This window comes from Halichoeres trimaculatus, unplaced genomic scaffold (assembly GCF_033239565.1).
Source record: "Halichoeres trimaculatus isolate MK-OKI-2021-1 unplaced genomic scaffold, fHalTri1.1 fHalTri1_scaffold_22, whole genome shotgun sequence".
Taxonomy (NCBI): Eukaryota; Metazoa; Chordata; class Actinopteri; order Labriformes; family Labridae; genus Halichoeres; species Halichoeres trimaculatus.
In genome coordinates, this window is record NW_027437200.1 from 12,427,918 (window position 1) to 12,453,726 (window position 25,809).

The 25,809-nt window shown below is 41.7% G+C and overlaps 1 protein-coding gene across 2 annotated transcripts in view; it reads left to right on the plus strand.

The window, feature by feature from the left end:
• Window positions 1-25,809, plus strand: part of adamtsl3 (ADAMTS-like 3) — a 143,972-nt gene that overhangs the window by 14,242 nt on the left and 103,921 nt on the right. Inside the window, exon 2 of one of the 2 annotated variants that reach the window (XM_074662003.1) lies at window positions 5,613-5,807. In XM_074662003.1, the coding sequence (XP_074518104.1) occupies window positions 5,751-5,807 (57 nt within the window). In that variant the 5' untranslated portion in view covers window positions 5,613-5,750. Of the gene's footprint in view, window positions 1-5,513; window positions 5,808-25,809 lie in introns of those variants that run through there. The other variant, XM_074662002.1, reaches the window with a different exon arrangement.

Genomic DNA, 25,809 nt, shown 5'->3' on the forward strand with positions numbered 1-25,809 from the left:
TGAGAAACAAGCAAGTGCAATGCCACAAGTTAGATGTTTACATGGATACCACTTCTAAAAGTGCAACAGCTAGCAGGTAATAAGCTGAGTTCAGTATAATGACTAAAAAGTTTGCCATGTTCAGACACATTTTTCTCCATGTTCTAATTGAGACACCACAGTAACGAAAAAAAAAAGATGAAAAACAGCCAAACACCTTAAAAGAAGCTAAGCTAACGTTGGCAGTAGCCTGCTTCTGCTGCTGGAAAGTGTCAAAAAATTACAGATTTTTTTTCAAACCACATTACTGTGTGTCATTTTTTTAAAGTTGTTATGTTGGGAAGAAACTTTGCAATAAAATAGCCCTAAAAAATGTAAATTAAGAATTTGGATTGCAAAGATTTAGCTCACTTTGATGATGCTTCACTTTTTTTTCATTTCCTGCCAGTATCTTCAGCTAATGTCGTATTGGTGAAATATCAAAAACCTGTTCTTTAGGCTTTAAGCCGGTGTTTTTAGAGTCATTACTGGAGCTTTCTGCTGTTTGTGTAAGACCACATGTATGATGCTACGCCAGGGGTGGCTAACCATTTAGAGACCAAGAGGCACAAAAAATGGCCGTGGTACTACAGAGAACCACGTCACACACGAGGTCTTACAAATACACTTCCTCTCACACATAAACAAAATGACATAAAATGAAAATCAATACATTTCCAATTTTCAAAGCGAGATTGACTGTGTTGGTATGTTTCAATTCGTACTAGAGAAAAGAAACTGAAACTTAAGTATCAATCCCTACTGATCTCATCGTTGGCATCCATATAAATATATAAATAGTTTAGATTGATCGGCACACCACTACTCATAACTATACATATATTTTTATAAATGGATTGAAGAGCCACACACCAAAAGGCAAAGGTCCACATGAGGCTTGCGAGCCACAGGTTGGCCATCCCTCTGCTACGCCTTTTCCTGGATTTTGTCCGGTAGGAGATAATTGTGATCCTGTTGTGTACATCCTGTTGTCATGCACACAAAACAAAACTTAAATATGACAAATTGTGTTTTTTGTGCTGGGTTATTATTTCCTTGTTCATCATCCGTTTGCAGTGACCTAAGTTTTTTTCCTCTGAGGGAATAGAACCAGACGAGTTGTTTGTTTCCTGGCTGAAGTGCACATTTCTGAGCTTTTTAAAAGTGCACTTGAAAGGTTTTCTTGTTACCTTTGGAAAGAACCAGGTTCATCCAGTTTCCAATCTTTTTGGTTAGTTGAGCGTACCATCGTCTGGCTGCAGCTTCGTATTTAACTGACCAACATGAGAGTTGTATTTCATTTTCTTTGGAAGGAAAAAAAGTGTGTCTCAGAAATGTGTTAGCTGTCTGTTTAATGCAAAAACAAGCTAGCTGGTGTCCCCCCCTGAAGGGCATGTTCTTTAGCTGGTATCTGGCAAATTCCTGCCCTCTCTTTGAACGCATGTGACAAGCAGTGCTTTGACTTTCAGGCCAAATATCACTGATCAAACAGCTATGTTTGGTGTCAGCCAAAGGGAGACAACTAGGTTACTCATGTGGGGGGCACTGACCTGCTCCAAGTATGTTTAGCTAGGAAACCGACACATGTACAGTACATACTGTGGCCCTATTTTGCTCCTTTAAATCCATACCTTTCTGCCTGTGAGCTCATGTAAAGAAACTGGAGAGTAAAGCGGTGGTAACCTAGAAAAGGGCCTGAAAACAGTGTCATTGAGCTCTGCCATCCCTCCCATCATTGCATTCAAACAAAAGATCACAGCTAAAAGACTGTCATTAGCTTCTGCCTCAACCTCTTATTTGTCTCCCCGCACTGAAAAGTCCCTGTAAGATCTGGTGTGCAAACAACTGACAGATGCTATTTAAGCTTGTAGAGCCCCTAAAAATACATTTGTGCTCCAGGCAGTGTTTTTGTAACTGCACTGATTGGAGCTTGGAGCGACTGATCCCGCTCAACATGTCCATCAATATGAGCAACAGCATTTGTAATTTGAGGACGTGGCTTAGCTATGCATCACCAGCCACTGTGAATGCAAACTATTCATGTCTTAGAGCATTATCTGCTGCTTACTTCAGCTTTGTGGGGTGTATGTGGTGCTTTGAGAGTGCTGGGGGGTGGTCAAAGTTCAACATGGGTCTGGAAGTCTTTGCTATTTTAAAGACACTTGGTGTTTCATGCCGGGTGGCACGAGCTGGTAGTCTTTAAGAAGCAACTCAGGATGATCAGCTACCCTCGAAAGGAAATGACTCCAACCCCCACTTGAGTCCTCAGGTAAAGATTTTTTTTCCTCTCCTGGGGAAATAAACATTTACATTCCTGTGCTCAGTGTGTTAATAGAGATTAAGCTGAATCCAAGCCTGCGTGTCAGGCAGCAATTCAGGTAGCTCATACCATACATACCTGCACTATTGTGCAGCTCTTGAGGGGTATCTCCCTCAGTCCTTTGAGCCAGGCTGAGGACAGATGACATTTTCAAGGAACATTGTTATTATGGTGGCTCTGGACAGCTTCAAAAGCGACAAGCAAGTCCTAATGCCCGACCACTGTTGGCCAAGCTTCAAAGAACTATTACTTTAATGAAGGTATGGGTTCAAAAGGAAGCAGAGTTACCAACCCCTGCCATTAATTACACTGCAATACAAAATTCCTTTTTCAATTTGATGGGAAATTTTGTGGTCCTTTTAAAAAAAGCGATGTGAAATGTAAGTTTATTCCAAACACGATAGAATCAACCCAAATAAGTTCTCAGTTACACTTTGTTTTTACAGTTCATTTACTTTGTTTTATTGTTCATTTTCTGTGCTCAGAAAAGTAAAACACATCAAGTCAAGCCAGCGACTGACCTTGTTATGGACACAGCCGCTTGGAACCAAAGACACATCGCAGACCTTCACGCATTTGCACGAAAAACAAGATTCTTACAAAAACAGTGAACTGCAGTTTTTATTGGAGCCGAAAAGGAATGACATGGGTCTCATCAAGGTAAATCAGAAACAACAGCAGATTTCAATCATATGGCTGCAAAGGCCAAGAACTTTTCATTCCCTCAAGCTGATCTCAGTTCATAAGCAGTCAGAGCTTGATTCTGATAAAACTCGTCTTGACCTTAAATGGCACATGGTTGGCAGCAGCGGGCGCTTAACTTGAAAGACTAATGCATTTCATACTTGTGACTAAAGCTAAAGCTGTGAAGACGGCAGTGAAATCCTCAAGTGGTGCCGGGCTGCCAAGACGTGGTTCCAACTGAAGGAGATAATTGTCCTTTTTCTTGTGCTGTCCTCCTCATGCCGATCAGTTCCAAAAGTAATTCACAAAGCAGCCTAGAAGCTCTTGGAGATAAAGCTCCGCCAGCTTGATTTGACGCAATGAAAAACATAATGGTATGTTATTGGATATTTAGAGAGGTTTAAAGAAAGGGACCATTTAACATTAAATGGTAACATCTTGTGAATCAGGGAACATTTACTTAAATTTTTTGCCAGGAAGAAAATAATTGACAATCTCACATCTGTTCAGGAAATGATGTAGCTGGACGTTAGCTTGCGTGAGGACAGAGTTTAGGCGAAAAAATTGTGCCGCTGTGAGGATTTTGTTACTTTTGTTGGTAGCTTGAAATGGAAACGATACGTTTGTTAGGTTAGCTAACAGAAAGTGAAAACAGCTAACTGGGGCAGGCCTGTTTAACAGAGCTACTGGGTGGATTTTGTGAGTCAGAACCAAGCTAGCATCTCTTTTCCCTCACATCAGTCTTTGTGCAAGCTAGGTGATACATGAAAGTGGGACAAACATTGGGTTGATTTCACAAGACCAAAAAACAGAGATAACAGGCTACTTTTTATGCTAAGCTAAGCTAGCTACAAACAGGGATGGAGGTGACCAGGCTCCTACTGGCCAGGGACTCTATTTACAAGTTAAACATTATTATAAAAATGTCTGGAATTCAGAAGTTATGCAAGCGTGACGTGTTATGAAAATATGTTAGCTTTGCAGGAAAGCTATAGACTTAACATGAAATAAACTTCAGCAATGTTATGCATTGATTTCAGCTTCACTGTCGTAGAAATGATGACTCAACCTAACTTCTGGTTAGAAATGGCGCTAAGTCAGGTCTTTAGCCTCTCAGCTAAAAGCTACTACTACTAATGCCTAATCATACTAACTCAGCATCTTAATATCTTACCAATGGAAGAGCTACCGAAATAATGGGTTATAATATTTATTTTTTGTACCAGGTTGTGAAAACATTTAATCATGCCATAAAACGTCCAACTTGAACATTGGTGTTAATGTGCAGTGTTGCTAGATGTGGTTGAGCTATTACCGCCCAATCACGTTCCAAAACCCGCCCACTTCCGCAAAAAAACGCCCAATAGTGTTTTACACACGAAAACATTTGATATTTTAATAAACATGGATTAAAAGGCATTTACAGTATTAAACATTTAAGCCCAAATGGCAAGTTGTATTATTAAAGACAGTGCATGTCACAGAAAATGTGGAAAAAATGCACCTCCTGTATCCCAGTGCCAGGCCCAAGTTGAGCACGCGGGCTTCTGCCTCAGGCTTCTGTGTCGGCGCACTATGCTAGTTTGTTGATGTGAAGTCACGTTGTTACGGCGACATTGATAGCGACTGAATAACTCACTGCAAATAAATGTGTTTTTAATTAAATATAATACGAGTGAATGAAGTATTCTGAATTTTGTATTTGTACTGTTTTTAAACCATAAAATAACAGTTTGTTGTGCTGTTTCCACGATATAAAAAAACGCCAGATGTTTGCAAAAGCAGCCCAAATATTATATACCCAATTCCTTTTTTTCCCCTCCAGATGTCATCAAAAGTAGCCCAATTGGGTGGAAAACCTCAAGTGGACACTTAAGATACTGCAGTTTTTTGCACTTCTGTTAAGGCTTCACTTTTTAACACTGGAAGCTGAAATTTGGATATATGTTTGTTTGCTTTTATTTATTTATTTATTTTATTTTATTTATTTATTTATGTATTTATTTTTTTAGCTTTTCATGGATGTGGTCTATGTTTGTCATTCGTGACCTATACCAACTGCTGGCTTGAATGTCTCTGCCATATAGGTGAAGTTATAATATCATATTTTTTTCCTAAAATAGAAAAACTGCTCTATTAGAATGTACGTTTTCAGTTTTGATACAATATAATTGATTTCAAGTTCAGGTGTCATGAAAATCAGCTGAAATCCTGAGGAGAAGTTACACTTGTTTATCTGAAGTCGTTTAGAACAGTGTTGTTGACCCCGTGTTTAAGGCTGGACATGCATACACCCTGTCAAATGTCAGCCTTAAAAATAAGACCAATACTAAATCCACTGAGCATCACTCAAACCCTGCTTGTCTTTACACCAAGCAGCCTGCCAGCGCGTAACGGCCCGGGAGCGTGTTTCTTTAAGAATGTAAGGTGGGTGAGCCCCTTTTCCTGACGCACGCCTGGTATGCAAACATAAATTTAGCAGCAACGTGTTCGCTGGGGGAACAAAATATCTGGAAGCGACGGTGAAGTGTCATGTCGTCTCCGGCCGTTCTTGGCTGACTTTTACCTTCTTGTCTGTTTGTGTATATAGACCGGAGCCGGGGCTGGAGCGCAGCGCGGAAAGGGGAGCAGACCTCAGCAGTGACTGGCCAGACCGGGACAGAGAGCGGGCAATCAGAAGCGTCTCTGTACAGTTTGAGAGTCCACGTTGAATTAAAGCGCGACAGAGATGACAGGGAGCTGTTCGTGGGCGAGTGGACTGCTTGTTCTCGCAGTTTGTATAAAGGTAGGTAGAAATTTATCATACTGTGAGATCCAGTCATTGAACACATGAGCGGGGGGCGCGTCACTTCAGTATGAGAAAGATGCGTTTGTGGATTGACGCACCACAAGACCGCTGTTATTTAACTTAAATACTTCAAATTATCAGACTACACTAGGGCATTTAATGCCTTTTTTTAAACCTGTCTTTCTGTATGAAAGGAAATTTATTAATGAAACCCAACGTGTGTGTCTTTGTGTAAAATTTCAAACAAGCTTCATCAAATCCTTGAGATTTTAGTTGAGTCTCAGGTGATATCGATGAGAAGAAAAAAAAAAACAATGAATTTTTTTTTTTTGAATCCCATGTTTGAATAAATGTTGGGGTGTGTACAATGTCTGCCCATTTTAGCGGTGATGCTGATGCAGGTCCAGGATGGCTGGATGAGGGTGATAGTGGTAAAATTACATGCAAGAAAGAGAGAAGAGCTTACAGTTATGAACTTGTCTTACAGGAAATAGGAGGCAGTCTGCAAACTGAAAATAAATAATAAACAACTCTAAAAAAATATTCACAAAATTCATTTTTAAATATGTAAATATCTTCCCTTTCCGACACAGTTTTAAGTCTGGACTATAATAGAGCCTGTGTCATCCCCCAAAGGTCAGAGCTTATCAGTCCTGCATTGAACCAACCTCTAAAATCAGTACACTCAGCTCAGTAGGATACTTTGACATGTTATCTCCTTCAGGGCCTGTCATACATCTTTCATGCAGGCCGTGTTGAGTAAAAGCTGACACATGCTAAATAACAGCACAGCAGGAGCTGAGGAAGAGTTTTAAAGTGGCGCACAAAGCAGTTGTCTGGCCTGCAGACAGGATTCCAGGTCTCAAACAGAGGGGCGGGATGCCACTGTCAGCGTGCGTAAATGACCACGACAGGTGCTAATAGCAGTTCAAGGTGATTTGGGCTTTAAAACATCCTGGCCACCATACAGCCCAGCTGAGCATGTCCGCACTGTAATCATGGGACGTATGTGTGTGTGTGTGGACAGTGCTGGAGGCTTTGCAGCTCTTTCCAGGACAGTATCCAAATGTGGGCCTGAATATTGCACTGTTAAAATATTAGGGAGAAATCATAAAGTGGCACATTAATGTGCACATGAGCATCAGCGTGAAAATTGTTGAAGTAAAACCAATGAGTTTGTCAAAATTGTCTGTTGATTTTGGAGAAATCTGTTGGTTAAATAGATTTGGAATAGGTTTTCTATTCTCCATGAGGGTGTGTGTGCGTGCATAATAAACTTGACATTTACTTCTCTGTGACAGCCAGTGGTGATAGCATGTTTTTTAGGGTCTTTGTCAAAAAGTGAGACTGAACATTGCCTCGCTAGGCTTTCTTTTGAGGTTACAATCACATGACAAGCTTCCCCTCCTGTGCAACATGAGTCAGCACTGGACATTTGTCTGTTCACACACACACTGAGAATGACCCAGCGCTTTGCTTCAGAGACCAGGGATCAACAAGTGCTGCCTCCCGGGGGTCCCTGCTTTGCGGTGGCCTTTCCCTTTCATCCTTGCGCCTAGGTCAAAGTCTCTGCATTTCTCTTCAAGAAGAATGGGACTCTATATTTGTAACTATGGTTGTTGGAAGTTGTGTGATTTGCGTGTGTGGGCCAAATGGCCCGTGGCTCCGACCCTAAATGGAATAGAGCTTCCTTTGTGGGTGACATAATGACATACCTCAAGTGATTCTTGGAGGGTCTTGTTGCTCTCACTGTATTCCCTAGATTTGTGCAGCAAAGAGGAACCTTCCAGAAACTTTTTCTTCTTCTTTTTTTTGACTGGATGGGGATTTAAAGGTAGTTGTGAGCACAGGAGGCTGTGCCCTTAAAAGACACTGAAGCAGCTCTTGGAGCACCAAGGTTGGTGCCCATAAATAATGTTTTGGCACCTGCCAGGGTGACAGAGCAAAGCAAATCCTCTTTTGAATGCTTTTGGCTCTATGTGTATTACATTTGCTTTCCGTGTTGTTTTTTTGTTTTGTTAAGAGCCTGGTTGGAGGTTTTATGAAAAAGACTTAGATAAATTCTAATCTATGATCTTTAAAAGCCCTAAAAGAGCAAATGAGTCTATCAGTGAATAGTTTAACTCTTTAACATTGTTATATTTAAGGCATTTTAACTGCTGTCACGGGGTTGGGACAGACAAACATAAGATTATTGGCTCAAAATGATCTCCTTTACAAAAGTGTAACAGCTAACAAAGCTAACAAAAAGGTTTGGTTTTTTGCTAACATTAGCGACACAAAGCTAGCTTTATGTTTGGTAACTTGAAGGCAAAAAGGCATTTTTCACCTTAACTAACTCAAAGACAAACTAGTACTATTACATCAGTTTACTTATGGAGTCAATGCCAGTTCCACATGAGCTAACTAAAAAACACAAGGCTAGCTTTATGTTCAGGAGCTCAAAGGCGAGTTTTACGTTAAGTAACTCAAGGATTGTTTTACATCAGCTACTTGAGAGATGAGGCTAGTTGTACAGTAACTGACAAGGTTATAGTATCAAATTAGCTTACACAAAAATATTAAGCTAGTTTCATGTTTGTTTGATTTTTTATTATCTATAATACAAGTTCATGAATAAAAACTTCTTAGCTAGCTAACATCACCTATTCTAAAGATACTTAGTGTACAGTGGTTGATATATAATAAATTTAAAGTTAAGGTTTTACTTAGTTGTCAGATAAAATGTGTTTGTTGAGAAGCACAAGTGAGAGAAATCAGCACATCAGTTTTCAGAGTTAGCATTAAGCTATTCTGCTAGTTTTAAATAATCTTACCAGCGCTTACCTCTCAAATATCCCTGTTGAAAGCTTTTTTGCTTGTCTTTTTGTGTTGAGCTTTGATGTGAGGCTACATACTTAAAAAAAAAATATCTTGATTTGTGGGATCCCCATCTTGTTAAGCTATTTTTGTTTGGAGAGGACAGTGAACAGAATTCTGTCCTTGCAACACTCGTTGCTTTGCAAATAAGACCTGATGTGACTACAGTTGGACTTGGTCAGGCTTGGTGCACTCGGTATAAGTTGTGGTCAAAGAGTTGGTTGTAGCTGAGTCAGCTGGTGCACTCACCCCAGGTGTTGGCAGCTTGGCCTTCACAGTTCTGGACCCGGAAATTAGACTTCCAAAAAACTGTGCTTAAGAGAAAAAACATGCACAGCTTAGAGAATCTAACAGCTGCTGTGAATGACAAAGCTAATATTTACAGTCCAGCTCCTTATTAAATTTGATTAGCTCAGAAGAAAATAGTGTTAAAAAGTAGTTCGGGATGCTGAAAGTGTTTTTGAGTTAAACCCTGTAAACTCTGATCTGTATTGTTTTTTAAATACTCACCGCAAAAATGATGTCAATGGACCTTAAGGTCAGAAATACGATTTAACTGCCCTTAGTATTTCTTTTTCCTAATAGAGATTCAGGTAAAATTATTGGGTAAGGAGTTTCAATATTGTATCTACAAACAAAACAGTAAAATTTCTAAAAAAAAAAAATTTAATGTACTGAATTACTCTCTTTTTTGGGTGTTAACATCATTTTTCCTATAGAACCTTCTTACACAGCATTTGATATATGGTATATCTATCAATGCAGCTTGACTATCACAGTGTATGGCTGCCACATTTACTTTACCACATGCCTTTCCTCTAATTCCTCAGATGGAATTCAAAAGGAAATTAGCCTCAAAAGCAACAGATTTTGATGTTTATTCAAGGAAATGGTCCCTCTCAGAGACTTAGCGAGTCGAGTGTATTGAAGTCCTCAGGATGGGGAAGCTTTGGGTTCTAATGGCAGGATTAAGTGGGGTCACGGCGTGCAAATGGTCCCAAGTGACCGCCCGTCGACAACAACAACTCTTGTTCTATAAGCACACTCCTGGCCCTGATTGCTCCGTCGTGAAGGCCAGAAACTATTCAGTTAGCTTTCATGTGATGTGCGCCTTTGTTGTGGCACAAGTGGAATGGGAAGTGAATTAATTTTGAGGGGAATTGGTCCCGCTTGAGGAGCAAAGGAAAGGGCTTCAGAGAACATCTGGCCAGTGATGGATGGATGAAGCTAGTTTTTGGACCGTTAACAAAACCAAGTGTTTTCAGTTACGCTGCGAAAGCCTTCATACTCATCATATTGTTTCCATCTGGGCTTAATCTGTGGAGTGAGACTCAGCGTTGCATAGTGCAGACCTGCTGAAGTATACATGCACAATGTAACTCTGAAACGCAGGCCAGGAGTCACTGGTACTCATCTTTGCAAAATATGCCAACGTAGCCGCTGAGTGATTTACTCCTCTTCCAGCACTTTCAGTGTTCCTGGCGCAGGGGCAGTGTTTCCTACGTGTCCTGCTCAGGTGTATGGAGATGCTGCTCTTCCAGTGCTAAAAACCAAGACCATGGGCATTTGTCCCCTTTAAACTGTGCCAAAAGGAAGCAGCTCCACTTCACTCTAGGTGCAGCAGTGAAGGAAAATCTACTGACCTGAACAAGAAATGGCTTGTGTTAAATACTGAGTCTCAAAAAGGCATCTTTTCAGCAGCATTAACAATAAACAAATGAGCTTAAGTTTCACTCTCACCTCCAATTTTTATTCTTCATGTTCAGTTCAAAGAAGTGGAAAGATGAAACCCCCACTCATAGTTTTGACAAATGTTGCTTGGCTTGAAGAATACATTAAATAAGACCTGCCTTGTTGTTCCAGATGAAGACTTGTCTCAAATTTTATTTCTTGTAAAAACTGTTTAGCCTCGGTTTCCAAAACCTGGTGTTGACAGACGTTTGCTTACAGTGAAGCAACAGAGAACCAGTTGAACAGCCTGTTCTCTCTTTGTGTCTGGAGCCTGATTTTAGTTAAATAAATTGGTTGTTAACAGGAGAAATATGTGTTGGAAGTCGGCTAGCTTAATTAGCTTAGCTTACTGTAAAGATTGGAAACATAAGGGGAGAACAAGCCTTGCTCTTTTCATTTGTTTTTCGTGTTGAATTTCTGTTTGTATGAAACAAACCAGACGCGCCGTGTTGAAAGAAAGATTTAAAGAGCTCAAGTCAGCAGCTATTTGGCACTTTTATCCTTGCACAGAGCCAAGCTAGCTGTGTCACCCGGCTTCTATTCTTTGTGGCAAGCTAAGCTAGCCCCCCACTGGCTTTAGCTTAAAATCTGGCACACAGACATCAAAATGGTATTGATTGTAGCATTGATTTGTCATTAATAAGGTGATAAAGTGTATTTCCTAAAGTAATTCTTTCCAATTTGTAGTTGAGAAAATGCTTATGAGAGTTTGTTACAAAATAAAAAACATGAACTTTTTTTTTTGTTTAATAGATTCCTGTTAAAAATCTTGGAACTTGATGTTCTTGTTTGTTTTTCAGTCACCAAAGTGTAACACGATGCTGTGACTGTCTCCTTAAAGCAGCCTGTGCCAGTAAACAGCATTAAATGCTGGGCTCATGTTTCAGTGTTGTGCCAGAACATATTAGAGGACATGCTGTTCAGACTTCAGCATCAAAGCTGTATAAGTTTGTTCTGTTTTTAGGAAGTGGTGCCAAACACACTGCAAAACTTGGATTTTACACCAGGCTGCTGTCACGCATTGATTCAGAGCTTCCAGCAGATGGCAACATAACAGCAGAGGGACTTTTTGTGTCCAGTTAAGCCATGCTGTTGGCCTCTGAATCTCCCACGCCCATCACAGATGCTCCGCTCTATTGTGATTTTGCAGGTGGCTGCCCTCCTCCGTCCCCTCTCTGCTTCCTCTGGAGCCCCTCGTGAATGTATTTCTTCCTTCTTCACAAGGTTTATTTGTCATAGCCCGAGAGCTTGAAAGCCGAACCTCTGGCATCCTGTTCCTCTGATGAAACATGTTGGGCTCCATATGCAGCGAGCCCACGTCCCCTGCATCAGCGTGATGGAGCGTTGTTGTTTTATCCTGTTGTGTGTTCCTGGACGCCAGATTCGAACTCCATTTGCAGCAGCCTTTGCGTGCATCATGTGGCTCGCACATTTCTTTGAATCTCAGAAGCAGCAGAACCTTTGCAGCCAAAGCGCTCTTCTGCTTTTGCTCGAGCACATCCGTCCAGTTCTGTCTGGTTTGTTCTTTTCTGCCCCGGCCTTGACCTCAGATCCGTCCCGGAGTGGGATTGAAGCAGGAGTGTCGGGGAGTGGTGCTAACAAGAGGGGAGAAGAAGCATCAGGGCCCCTTATGTGACGCCTAATTAGAGGGGAGGGAGAGCAGGTAGGAGGTGTGTGTTTATGTGTGTGTTGTAACTGTGCTGGGGAGGATCGTCAGGGGAAAGGAAGAAGCCAGGTCAGACGTTGCAGAGAGAAAGAGAGAAAAGGAAGGAAAAGGGATGGATGATAGAGGTAAAAAGGTCAATAAAGGTGCAGAAAGAGAAGAACAAGATATGTCGACACATCTAAGAAAAGTATGCGAAGATGGAATGAAGTAGTTTCAGAGAGATTTGAGGTCGTAGGTCAGTGTTTTTTATTAGTTAAAGAAGGGAGAAAAGGAAGATTTCACAAAAGTGAAGATTTTTACCAAAGGTTAAAGTTTTCTGATGCAGTATGAAAAAGGAGCGATACTGATGGCAATACTGGAAAAAAGGCCAAGCAGGAGTGTTAAACATCAATATCAAACTAGCTTTTTATCGTCAAAGGAGGATGCTTGGATTCTCAATTCTCTGACTGGTTGATGGGCGTGAAAAAACAAACACAAGCTCAGCTATCACACTCACTTGCCTCACTTCTTTGGAAAAGGGAAAACGAGGTTGCACATGGGTGTGAGAAAGGTCATATGTTCAAGGAAAAGTAAGGACGGATGGCTAAATCCAGTGGAAACATGATTGACTGAGGGTCTGCAGCGCTGGCGTGTGACGGGGTCTCCACGGCTGGCTGCAGGGAATGTTTGCAAGGCTAATGATGCTCTCTTGTGTTCTCACATCTGCTTCCCTCGCTGCAGCCACATGTGCTTTGAGTAAACGGCAGAGCTGTCTGGACGAAACACTGGAGAACCCCGTAACAAATGATGTGCTATTAGGATTACTACACGAACACCCACAGAAGCAGATTGATGAGCCTGTACTTGTGCATGCTTGAGAAATGGATAAGTGGATCTTTGTGCATGCTTCAGTTTCAGTCTGAACTGCTTGCTCTCTAGCCACCACATCTTTTGCCTGAGTAAATCAAAACAAAATCATATAGAAGTGTGTTTAAACTCTTGCATTTTCTTGTTTGACATGTTTAGCAGGGGCCATGCATGATGTACACTCCAAAACTGTACCTGAGTTAAGTTAAGAGTGTGTCTCTGTAGTCTTGTGACCAATGTGTGTGTGCTGTAACTATTCCCAGACTACTCAAAGGGATTACCCCGGCCACAGTGCCCTCTATGAAACGAACACCCACACACAGACTTACACTCACGCAGAGGGGTGAGCGGTGACACAGCACAGATGTAGCTGCAGCAGCACAGACTTGCTGTCCCCTCTGAAGAGGCCTAGATCCCCTCTCTAAGAAAAGCCTCCGCGCAGGAGATCTGTGTGGTCTTGGAGTGTGTGTGTGTCAAGTTTTAAGTGAATCTTAAGTGTGTTTATGTGTTATTTTTAAGAGTGTGAGGGAGTGAAGTGGCTGGATGGAGGTCATGGGAACTGCTGCAGCTGTAACATGCTTAAAAAATACCAAGATGATCCCATGAAATCCACAAGAGCAGAGCAAAAATTATCATAAATCTGTTAAATCATGATTTCATCAATTGATTGTGGAGTGTGTTTCCCCCTGTAGTATCACCAGGCTTCGTTGTGCACTGAAAATACTGTTACTGTGGAGCGTAAAAGCAGGTGTAATGAAATCACACCTATTTATGAAAATACCTAATTGTACGGGGTTGAAGGTACAGTCTTCTAGTAACACCTGTATAAGTGACCTTTATACTTTTTAGTAATATCAAGGTAGTCTCACTTTTATGTATTTTCCTGTTCACACTAAATGATTTAAATGAAATCATCAGCGCCAATATAGGTTATTTCTAAATACTATTTGTCAGTAGCTTTAGTACAGTTGGACTTGGAGAACAAAGATGTATTTACTGCATGTAAACCAAACGTCCCTATGACCACGTTAAGCTGGCAGGCAAATTTTTAAAGTATGGAGTATGATTCATTCTGATTCCCAGAAAATAAAAATGTCTTAAATTTATCTTATAGTAATGTTAAACACTGGAACTGGACAAAAAGCAAAAAAATAAAAAATAAAATAAAAAATAAGACAGAATAGTTGAAGAAAGCTCAACGGGAGACTGATAGTACTCTATAAAATGAAGAGCAAGGTTAAGTTTGCTCTGCTTGGTGAGGTTGCAGTTGGTAGATGAACTCTAAGAGCACTGGGCTACAGGGAACATTGGTGAAATGGTAAATGGACCATTTAGATGGTGCTTTTCTAGCCTCTCAGGCCACTCAAAGCCCTTTACACTGCCAGCCTCATTCACCCATCCACACCACATTCACACACTGATGGCAGAGGTTTTCTCTTTGAAATCATCAGTTTTTAACCAACACATTCATTTGTGAACTGAGTTTACAAAGATTGCTTGTTGTCATGATTCAAACAAAAGCTCTACATAAGAACAAATAAATACATAACGTTGACACCATGGGCAGTGATAGAGATGGGTACTAAATTAGGTCCGTTTATAGGTACCGACTGAATTTTTGTCAAAAGTACTGGGTACCAGTTCACATATAATCGAAAGTCACCATGTTTAGGTACCTAAACACATCCGACCAATACCGATACTGATTATTTGTCGTCAAGGAGGCCGATAACCGATATTTGAAGCCGAAATTAATTTGCAGTCAAAGTGGAAATATTAGTGTCAAAATTTTGAATAATACATACTTCAACACTTAACTTCATTCAAATGCCTTTAAGCACATGTTCATTAAACAGCTCCCAGGCTTAGCAGCATGTTTTATAAAGTTAAATGAAAACTTAAAAAAAATGAATAGCTAAAGTTTTCTACAGTAAATCAAGTTTTCCCAAAATTTCAATGTAACTGTAATAACTGCACTGCTGATTGGCTGTTTCCCAAGCCATGGCTCTGCTTGTAACCAATCAGATGGTACTGTAGGTGGGACAGTGCTGGGGACTGAGTGGTGACTGCAGAAAGTGGAGCGGCTGCATCAGAGCCGCAACAACACAGTTTTAAATTTGTTTCTTATCAGCCGTCGCATAAAAAAAGGCTGATGCTGATTTGCCTCAAAATGCCAAATATCTGCCCTGATAATCGGCCTGGCTGATATTCGGTCCATCCCCACTTGTGACTGTGAGTGACTGGAAAAGTAAGGGATTTTCCATGCCGGACATAAACACAGCATTGCAAAGTTATATACTGAAGAATAAATATGTTAAACTGAAAAAAGTGAGATTTTATCATTAAACAAACTGATATTTTTTTTACCACATAAACACAAAAAAGTACCGGGCATTGGTACCATATCTATGTAAAAACTGCACAATGCTGGCTCCAATGGAAGCCTTCCCACAGGAACACAGTTCAAAGTTTGCTATGCTAAGAACCCTCCAAAACAGATCCTGACTGCTGCATCGATGGAACATATATTCCAGATTTTTCAGTAATGAACCCAGAAATGATTTATTGTTGTTTCTCTTTGCTTTTGATCAGAACCTTTGGTTGCTTCTTAAATTTGCTAATTGCACTGTAAAAATGAAGCATACAGAAAAGTATGTCGTGGCTGGATGAAGTTTATCATTTACTCATTACTTGCACTTAATGGCAGCACCTACAGCCGAATAACTTGTAGCACTGTTGTCGCACTAACTAGGTTTTCCTTCTGTCTAAATTCTTGCTTGTGTTGTACATCGCTTTGGACAAAAGCATCTGCTAAATAAAACTGTAGAACTGTAGAACTGTACTGCTGGTAACACCAAGATAGCATTTTCCCCAAAGGTGATCAGTGAATTGGAGAATGAGACCAACCATTAACTAAAGTACTACGTGTGCTAATAACTATTTAAGCTTTGTATCGGGTGTGTTTGTTTAAAGAAGTGGTAACCTGACCCTGAAGGCAGGTTTGAACCACAGGTGAACTTGACCATGAACTTTGAACATCTTTTTGTTCACAAAAAGCATGCTCAGACTTGTTACTTGCATTTTGTGCAGTGATTGATGTCTGACCTTGAAAATAATTACTCTGATGAGACAAATGCACCCGCAGGTCTCTGTTGTTTCCACTGACAGCCTTTGTCTCACTGCGTTGATGCATTTCAAGTGTCAGTGTGGAATTCCATCCCAGCATGCCTCCTGTTGGATGACATCATCCACACCGTTGTCTCGCCCTGCTCCCACATCGGGGTGGGGGCATGCACTGTTGGCAAAAATGCAGTTGGAGATATGTGCAGCTTGTTGGAATTTGTCCTGAATCTGTGCAGTCCGAATCCTCTCAGCACTCTCCCCTCCACCCTCCACCTCACTCTCACTCTCCCTGATGACAGGTATGAAGCTTGAGAAGTATTTGGCATCTAAAACCTCAAAAAGTGCACATTTGACATCCCTTGTGTCACTCACTCCTCCTTCACATCAGCAGGACCTAATGCTTTTATAAAGAAGGCCGTTTTTTGTTTTATCATACTGTTGCTTCTCTCATCTCAGCATGATTTGCTTCATAGCTGGAATAGTTGGGATTGTGGTGACCAGGTGGCCTGTAAAGCCACCTAGATGATATGGCAGATACTGGAGACTGGGCTCAGCATGAGAGACCCTAACGTGTTTGTTCAGATCATTTAAGCTCAATGCTGAGAGACAGATGTACTGACAGACAGACGCACAGGCAGACGGGCTGTGAACTGGGTAAGAGTAAGGTGCAGGGCAGGTGAAACCAACTCGTGGATGCCTTTCTGCATGGCAACTGTTCTTGTAACAGTTATTGACAGATTCTCTCAACTGTGCATGTAAATCAGGGTGTCGTCAGTCAATGAGCTATGCACTGGGATAAACAGTGTAAATGTAGACATTTAGTGAACGTATAAACACAGAGCACTTGTACCATTCTTTATAGCATGGACAGCAAGCTGCAATGGGCTTTAAAGATGAAATCTATAAAAAGACGCAGTTTTAATTTTGATGCATTTTGTAGCTATAAAATTAGACCATCAAACAAGTGGTTAAAACTAGCCTCACATTCATACCCAATGGCAGGACTACACAAAAAAGGCCTGTTAGTATGAGTTAGCCTGAGTTACTGGAAATCGCATTTCTCCTTTTTTTTATTATACATTAGATGTGATTTGCTTTTTTTTTTTATTTCTTTGCCACATCCTCCTTTGTGTTTTCTGTGCATAAAAAGTGGCTTAAAGTTGGTTTTGTTACATATTTTTAGTGTGTCCTTGGTGTTGCCACCCTTGCATGTTATCAAAGCGCTGCACAAACTGCACTTGGGTTGTTAGCTCTCATTTTGGTAAAGTGAAGCTGAACTCTTGATTTGCTTGTAAACTCTGCTGCTGACTGATGAGCGTGATTGAAGAGTAGCATGTCACGTGATGTCAATGTAAGGTCAGGCCACTCTCGCATAAAGTAAAGAGTTGACAAGGGAACCGTGAAGCATAAAGGCGAATGATGTCAATGGATTGAACCATTTTTAATTGGTTCCTAACCGGAACTGGTTAATGTTACCATTCCCTGAAGGCTGTGTTATGCTTTCCGCACGAATGTGACATACGGAAATCAGATGCACGAGATCTGCGTGAGAGAACACATAAGGCTTTTATGCTTTTTAACACTCCGCGGTGTCTGTTGGTATCCATTCCCAAACTGCAGGGGGCGGTGTATCACAAAGGTACATCTACCCGAGTACTGAACGAGAGTCAAAAAAGTTTGGCTTTGTTTACAACATAGCATATCTGTCCTGGAGATTTTTCCAGGTTTTTTTAACGGCTTTTTTTTCTGGCTGCAATTTCACGCCATGAATTATTTACCACTCGGTTATCATGGTCATCTCTGTCATACAGGTGCCTGTATGTCTGCATTTCGACCACTAGGAGATCCAGTTCTTCCGCCATCTTGTCCATGCGTCTCCGTCGGGCAAGCTAGAAATTTTGGAGTGTGTGCAGCGCAGAAATTTTCAGTGTCAAAGGGACCGCGTGAGGGGGTGTAGGTGCGAAAATGATGTCATTCGTCCACACGAAGCCATGCGGACCTCATGTGTCAAGCATAAATCAGCCTTAACACTTCCATCTTCTCCCAGTACGGGACGTGAGGCCAAAGTACTTCCATGCAGGGTGCAGATATTTTTGTGTCTGTGTTCATTATATTTCTTGTACTAGCTAATCTAGTAAAGAATGCTCAAGATTATTTATCATCAAAGCTGCAAATCTTTTTTCATCAAATAACTAAATTCAGACTTATCTTGAACATAACTCAATATGATAAGAAGAAACTTTATCACACCATTTTTGAAAAAAGAAAAATGTTGCCATGTATTTTGATTCTGTAGACTGACTGATGTTCAATCTGTTAATATAAAAGAGGCAAGGCTTGAAACTCACTGAAGTTAGCCAGGAGGGGGACCTCTTAATATTTTGGCTTCACAGTCCAGAACACTTGTTGTGTTCATTTACAGTGAAAAGGAAAAGTTTGACTGTGTGTGAAGGATCAGTTTCCTTACTTCAAGTGAAACAGCCTAAATAAAAACCTGCTGACATTTAAATGTGGTGCAGGGAAACATCTGTCTGTGCTGCTCATCTGTCTCACTCAATCACTCATGCAGCATTTCCTCCAGGTGCTTGCTGTTTTCACTTTTCACTAAAAAAGAACAGGGATTGTGATAAAAGCTGAAGAAATCATATCATTAAAAGGCAAAATGAGGTGACATAGAGCCAGAGGTCATGTGAGGGGTGAGTTATTGACTCATGAAAGCAGGGGGGTACAGAGAGAGGGCGAGGCTTGCTACATTTTCATTGAACAGAGATGTTCTCACTGACAGATGAAGCCGAGCTGTATAATTACAAAGAATGCAGAAAAGACATTAATTTCTCTTCACAGTGCATCAGCACCACAGTCAGATGTTGAAAGATATGTGTGTCAGTGTGAGTCAAGTGCACTCCGCTAATGTTGATTGACAGCAGGGCGCAGCAGGAATGCGCCTGGCTGCAGCTCTGAGCGGGACGGGTATGAACTGCTCCATCATCGCAGGAGAGAGTAATCATTACGGGCAAATCATTACATGATCAGAGGAAACTCTGCTGTGCCAAATATGCACAGACCTTGAGACTGTTTTTTTTTTTTTTTGGAAGGTGATGTCAACAACAGAACAAAAGGAAACATGGAGAGAGTAATCAAAACAAAAATGAGGAATGTCTGATGAGTTTGTGTGGTGATACTAAGGTGTGTTTGGGAACACACTCAGCGCCGGGCCTGCGCTGACGGTGCCAACTGTGGACTGCTGTAGAGACTCTTGAGGCTGCAGAGAGAAGACAAATATCCGGACAAGTACTCAGCCAGTGTATCCAGAAGAGGTGGCATAAAACCTTCTTTAAACAAACTGGGTATTGTAACAGGAATAAATCTGTAAAACTAGCTTGTTAACTTTTCCACAGAGCGTTATAAGTATTTATCAGGAGCCAAACTCTCAACAGTTGGTTGATCAATCATAGCAGCGTTTGTCTAAGCACTTCACAGTTCCACCTTAATGTAACTGGCAGCGAGCCTTTTTGAATAACAGCCTTGGAATTTATTGCTTTTGCCCAAAGCTAACAAAATGCCAGTCTCTCACCTCATGCTAAACGATGCTCTTTTCACTCACTGTTAATATTACAATATGTGGTTGTAATTGCAGTGGCCAAATCTATGCTGACAACAAATATTTTTGCAGGGGGAATATTTTCCCTAAAACCAGACTGAGCTTGCCGACCGCTAATTTCTGCAACAGATGGAGAATTGGGCAATGCTAAGAAAACATTTAGGTTGACAGACTAGTGTAATACTGAGACACAGCTACCCAACTGTTGCAATATAAAAGGGTGGAGCTGTTCTTTTAAGAAGTGGAGCTTGTAAGGTAAATGGATAAAAAACATGCGTTACAGAGGTATGGAGTTAATGTTTGCATATGTCGTGCCAGCTGTTAAGTAACTGAGTCTGCTGCTGCATGCAGGTGTGTCAAGCATATATAGAGGATGTAGGTTTATGTTCAGATGTGTGCCAAGTGGATTCCTGTGCATCCATACGTCTGTAATGCAACCTCAGGTGATTCTTGCTCCAACATGCCTCTGTCTTTTGGACCATTCTTACTGTTAAAATGAAATTGTGAGCTTGTATGTCAGTCTTCTTGTCTCCTCTATCTCCTGATGTATGCGTGCCTTTTTTCGTCTTATTAAAGAGCTGCACAAGCAGCATTAAGTTAGTTACTTCACAAACCTCTGTTTCATTTCCTCCTCTTCATCTTGATGCACTCACAGCAGTTTAGGCTAAGCTCCACACTCTGGCTTTGCATGCCCCACTGGCCGACCCAGGCGTCTCCTGCTGAGCCCTGCTCCTGGGTACAGGCGCTCATCTGTCGCCTCTCCCTCTTCCTGACTCTAAGCGACTTCAGCTCCCAGGTTTCCTGCTCTTCACAGGTCAGACATTTAGAAATGAGAAAGAGGGAGAGTAATGACCAGAGCATGCACGTGAATGGGCCATAGGTGTGCGTGCACACCCTGCAGGGACATCACCCCTTAGTTTGGCGCTTCCTCCTTAGCTTGGTGCAGAGTGAAGCTGTCAGCTGGCTGCAAGATGGTTTCCTCAAACAAGCGAGAGGGAAAGGGAGCAATAAAAATATGGTATTAGTTTGCTCAGAGTTAAACACTCTCATGTCAAATGAGGGTGTGGAGCTTTTAGATATTTTACGCCTGGCTTTCCATCTTTTAAAACTGTATTTGTAAAACTATACGTGCACTTTAACCATCTTTCCAGTCTAATTATACTGCACCTATTTGGAGCTGTACCCCCACGTGCATTGAGCTTGCTGTTGACCAAGCTCCCAACTGTTAGGATAAATTTGGAAAAAAATGTCCCTGCTTCGATGTGATGATCCAGAGCGATGGATGGATTGCTTTTCTTTCCGCTGTACTAATCCAGGTTGTTGTAGGAGCTAGGCCAGTAAAGTCCCGTATTTATCAGCACAAAGGAACCTTCGAATCACACTCACACATGCAGAGGGGCAGAACGTCAGACACTGACATGGTGAAGGTTACATCAATGCTGGATCAGGAGTTTTACTCTGCATGAGTCTAGCTTGGGTCTTGGACCTTCACCTAACTTTTATGCCCCAGATTTCTGTGTGACGCAAGTGAGTCAGGGCAGATCCACCACTTGTGTCTCATTAATATCGGGCACACCCAACTGTTGTCATAATGTTGGTGTTAGCTTTTGGCCCCTTCTGCTTCTATTCTCTCTTACTTCATCAGTTACACTTGTTCAGCTTCTCAGCTTTAGTGATTTATCTTTCCACTTGTAAAAAACTCCAACAACTTTGAGCTTACATTGTCACAAGCTTTGCTCACATTGGAATACATTTAATTGCCTATGCAGGATGTAAACAGCAGCACACATAGAATAGGATAGAGTACAATAGAATAGAACTTTATTTTCATTGTGTAACAAGTGCAATGAAATTGAAGTCACAGCAGCAATCAAGAAAACAAAAGTAAGAAAGTGTATAGAAAGTGCAAAAAGGTCCATAAGAAAATAGATGATGACAGCTTGTCCATCATTCTCCAGTTCAGCCAGTCTCCACCTCCACAGGGTCCAGGACTGAGCTTCTTCAGTCATGCTCCATCTCTGTCTCCTGGGTCCTGTCTGCTCACAGCAGGTGAAGCTCTTCCAATGTGGCGTTAGTGTCTGATGTTAGCTCCGTTAGCCATGTCTGTGAATAGCATGATGCTACTTTGCCCTCTGGTATTCCCTCTGTTGCTGGGTTAGCACAGCTAGCTCGTCCATCTTATTGGAGATAGATCTTACGTTCCCAATAACGATGGATGGAAGGACAGGTCCATGTCGTCACTTCTTAGCTCACACCTGAGAACCAGCACGTCATCCTCACCTCCTTCTCTTCACCTTGTGGGAAGACATCAGGCCTTACACCAGTTAGCATTGACATGCTACAGGCTGCTAACAGCTGAGTTCACATGTAAACAATGCAGCCATGGTTACATGTAGGATCTCCAGACAAACACAGGAGAAAAAATAGTAAAAATATCACTGAAGCCACAAAAAGTTTGGTGTCCATGACCAACAAAAGAGCCATACAAAGTAATGATCCACTCCAAATACAAAGATTATGAAAAAGAGACAAAAAAATTACAAGAAACGGATAAAGAAGAGAGAACTGCTGCAAAAGGCAGCCATAGCCAACAGGGCGGCGCCTAGCAACCATGAACATGCAGTTCAGAGCTCTTTGTATACAGTTTTATAAATTCATAAAACAGAACCCGGCAGTGCCAGACTCACTCCACAGTTTATTTATTTCTCTATTAGATGGAAAACATTTTATTACTATTAAATATGGTGCGCTCTTGATCCAAGAGTGACCACCTAGAATGAGCCGTCTCAGTCTCTTGCCATGATGATTTGCTAAAATTACAGCTGTTGATGGAAATGAACAAGAGCAGAGAGACAGAAAGCAGAATAAGCTGCAAAAGTAATTGAGGAAAATGTAGGAAAAGGTAAACGCTCTGGAAGCTTTGGATCGTGGTTGTTTCCACAGTGGCAAAGACGAACCTATTAAATACCAACGCAGATGCTAAGGTACCCTTCAAACATTGTGATGTCTAGAGGTCTCAGCAATACAATGATAATCCATACAAGCAGCGGTTCAGTTTCTCAACTCTCTGCATCATCACTTTCGGTGGTAAACCAGCCATCACTCAGAACAAACCCCTCCAGCCCAGCACATGTCTTCACTTCTCTGTCCTCTCTGTGACCCATAATTCCCTCCTTCCTGCCCACCTAACTCTTTAAGCTCTCCAGAGTGCTCACTACCTGTCCACCTGCTCGAGGCATCACATTTACAGGCACCAGGGTAATCTCTGGGGTCCAGTTGGTTTTCTAATCCTTGGAAACAGAATTAAAGAGCCAGGCCAAGGGCAGGCTGTTCAGTTTCCAAAGGGATCAGTTATTGTAACTGCTATTGTTCAGCTTTTGAGGCACCTGTGTCATAAATTTCTCTCAACTAATTTGATTGTGATTTTTTTGTCATTACTGAGATGTGTCTGAAATGTCATGATTGGGGTGAAGGGTTAAAAACTGGAAATGGAAGTTTCTGAGGGGTGCCCTTTCTCTAAAGCCCTTAGGGGTGTTGGGTAGCACTGCCAGACTGCTATAAGCCTTTATTTGAGGCTTTCATTGGTTCCCCCTGACTTGAGATATACCCTGAGGATCTTTCAATGTCACCTGTATATCTGTGAAACCCACAGAATGTGAAGCCATCTCTGTTACACACGCTAACAACAATGGAAGGGCTGCCTGGACCACATCTTGAAGGTTTTAGTTTCAGAAGCAATTTTCAGAGCTATCAGATTGAAACTCGAGATGGGGCAAGTCAATTCTGTCAAGAGTTACTAAGACGGGTGTGCGCCTTTTGAAAGCCACTTTCTTAATGTAGGAAAAAAAAAAAAGGTACCCTTTCATGGGCAGAAAATCTTGATCACAATGGAGTTGAGGATGCCACTGTTGGGTTTTAGCATCTCAAATGTCTCCGGTGCTTTGAGTAAAAGGCCTGGGACTTTGAGGTTTTCCGTACTAAAGCTAATCAGAATTTTGAAGTGGTCGAAACATCTTTGATAAGACGTTAGATATCACATTCCCATAAGTGGACGAGTTGCAAGTTGAGATGTAACTTTAATCCATCAGTTTTGTTATCTTTTCTGTCATTCTGCATGGGCTAAAACCTAATGAACCCTCTGATTTTCAGCTTTTGAGATCTGGTAGCTACATCCTTCTGATCCAAATTCATACAGAAGAGTATGAGCCTGAGATTCTTCTGACTGTGCTTGAGTAACTCAGGAATAAACCAAATGATTTATGAGACATCCTCCCGACTTTGTGTGTGTTAGCACTGTAAGTCGAGCATGATAAAGAGAGTGTGGAGCGTTCAGATGCACCGCACATTCATGTCATACCTCGTCCTCCTGACAATAAACCTCAGTCCACTGCCTCAGCGTGTGCAGGTTCTAGCTCTGCTGAGAGACGGCTTCCAACCACTTGGGTTGTCTTAGGTTTCATACCACCAGGGGTTTGTGCTTCACTTTGAAGGAATTTTATTTCATGCACAAACCAAAGCCCCAGCCAGCACGCTTTCCAAGTTGTTCTGCTCATCTCAGAGGGTGAAACTCACCTGCCTGAGTCGGCTGTAGCCTGTCAAGTTTGTCCCATTAAAGAGGAACTGTAGTCAAAAAGAATAATACAATGAGGTACAAAGTCAAGCCAAGAATTTAAAAGTAGTGACATGAATGCTATGTCACAAAAATATTAAGGTTTGCACCATTCCTGGTAGCACTGCAAATAGCTGCCGCTAGATGGAGAGGTACCATGTTGCTTAAAGGTGCAGTCAGCGGCCTGGGAGAAAACGGGTGGAGAGGTTGTTGATAAACAAACTTAGACCAGCCTCTCCCTTCATACCACTCCTCTGGATCCATGCCCAAAAGTTGATGGACGTGCATCGTCATGGAAACGACCGTAGCTGACCAACATGGCAGAGGCCAGACCAGAGAATGCTTGAGGGTCAGTTCGCCAAAATACATGAAGCCATACTTATTGCTTTGAAAGTAGTAGTAGTGTGACAAGTTTTAGTCGTATTGTAGCAAAAAATATTATAATATTGAGACATATAAACATTTTCCGATCAAAGAAGTGCGATGCTCTACAACAGAAAGACCCAGGTTGTTGAGCTTGCCTTTGAAAGAGACTTGACCCGCAGATGTACGACGGAGTGGGAGGACGCTGTCCTCAGGAGATTTAGCTGCAACACTCGCCGGCTCCAGCTGTTTTAAAGGTATTTCTATCTTTAGCTCGCGACTACTACTAATCTTGGTGCGCCAAAGGTGCAAGGTTGTGGGGAGAGAAAAGAGAGGGAAGGACGTGGCTTTTGTTGTGGTACAGTGCCTTGTATATGTGAATCAGAACTTAACACAATGGTTATGAATCCAGTGATGAACAAGAATTTGGACCGCCATAATTGATAACATCACAACAGTACATTTTGGTAGATTAGACAATAAGATAAAAGCCCGACGGCTGTTACTGTCATGTGAAGCACCACAAAGCTAGTCTTGCTCACCTGTCCAACAGAAAGACGGCAGCATCCGCGTTCGTTTTTAGCTCTGTTATATCGCGGAGTTCCCTCCACCATGGGAAAGCCACACCAATGTTGACCTGGGTCTTCCCTCTAAAATGGTCATAGACCTTCTTTTTCATTTTATGCTCTTCTGTCCTTTTTCTTTTGGGCTGTTTTTCGGCCATTGCTACTGTTGGTACCGCACTGCTTTCTTACGCTAACTGCACACGCTACACAACATACTACTCCCCCTCCCCCCTCTGTCTGATCCGTGCATGAGTATGATCCGCCCCCCGGGTGTGTGGGGGTGTACCCTGTTTTGGTGGCTCGGTCCAGGCCACAGTATTTACCTGCTGAAATTCAGAGGCTGTGTATTGAAACCGGACTTTTTTTACAACATGCTGTCAGTGATGACATCTTGTGGATGGAGAGGAGAAATACGGCGATTTTGACAAATAGTGTAGAGTAGACAATTGCTGACTACACCTTTTAAAAGAGCGTCTTTACTTGTTTGAAACTGAGCAAACCTGTTTCAGCTAACAGAACAACAGATTGTCAACTGGTCAGTCTCAAGGAGCTGGAAGTGGAAATGAAGCTTATCCAGAGACGCTTCTGGAAATGGTGCTGAAATTACTGTATCTGTGTGTGAGTGGTAACAAATC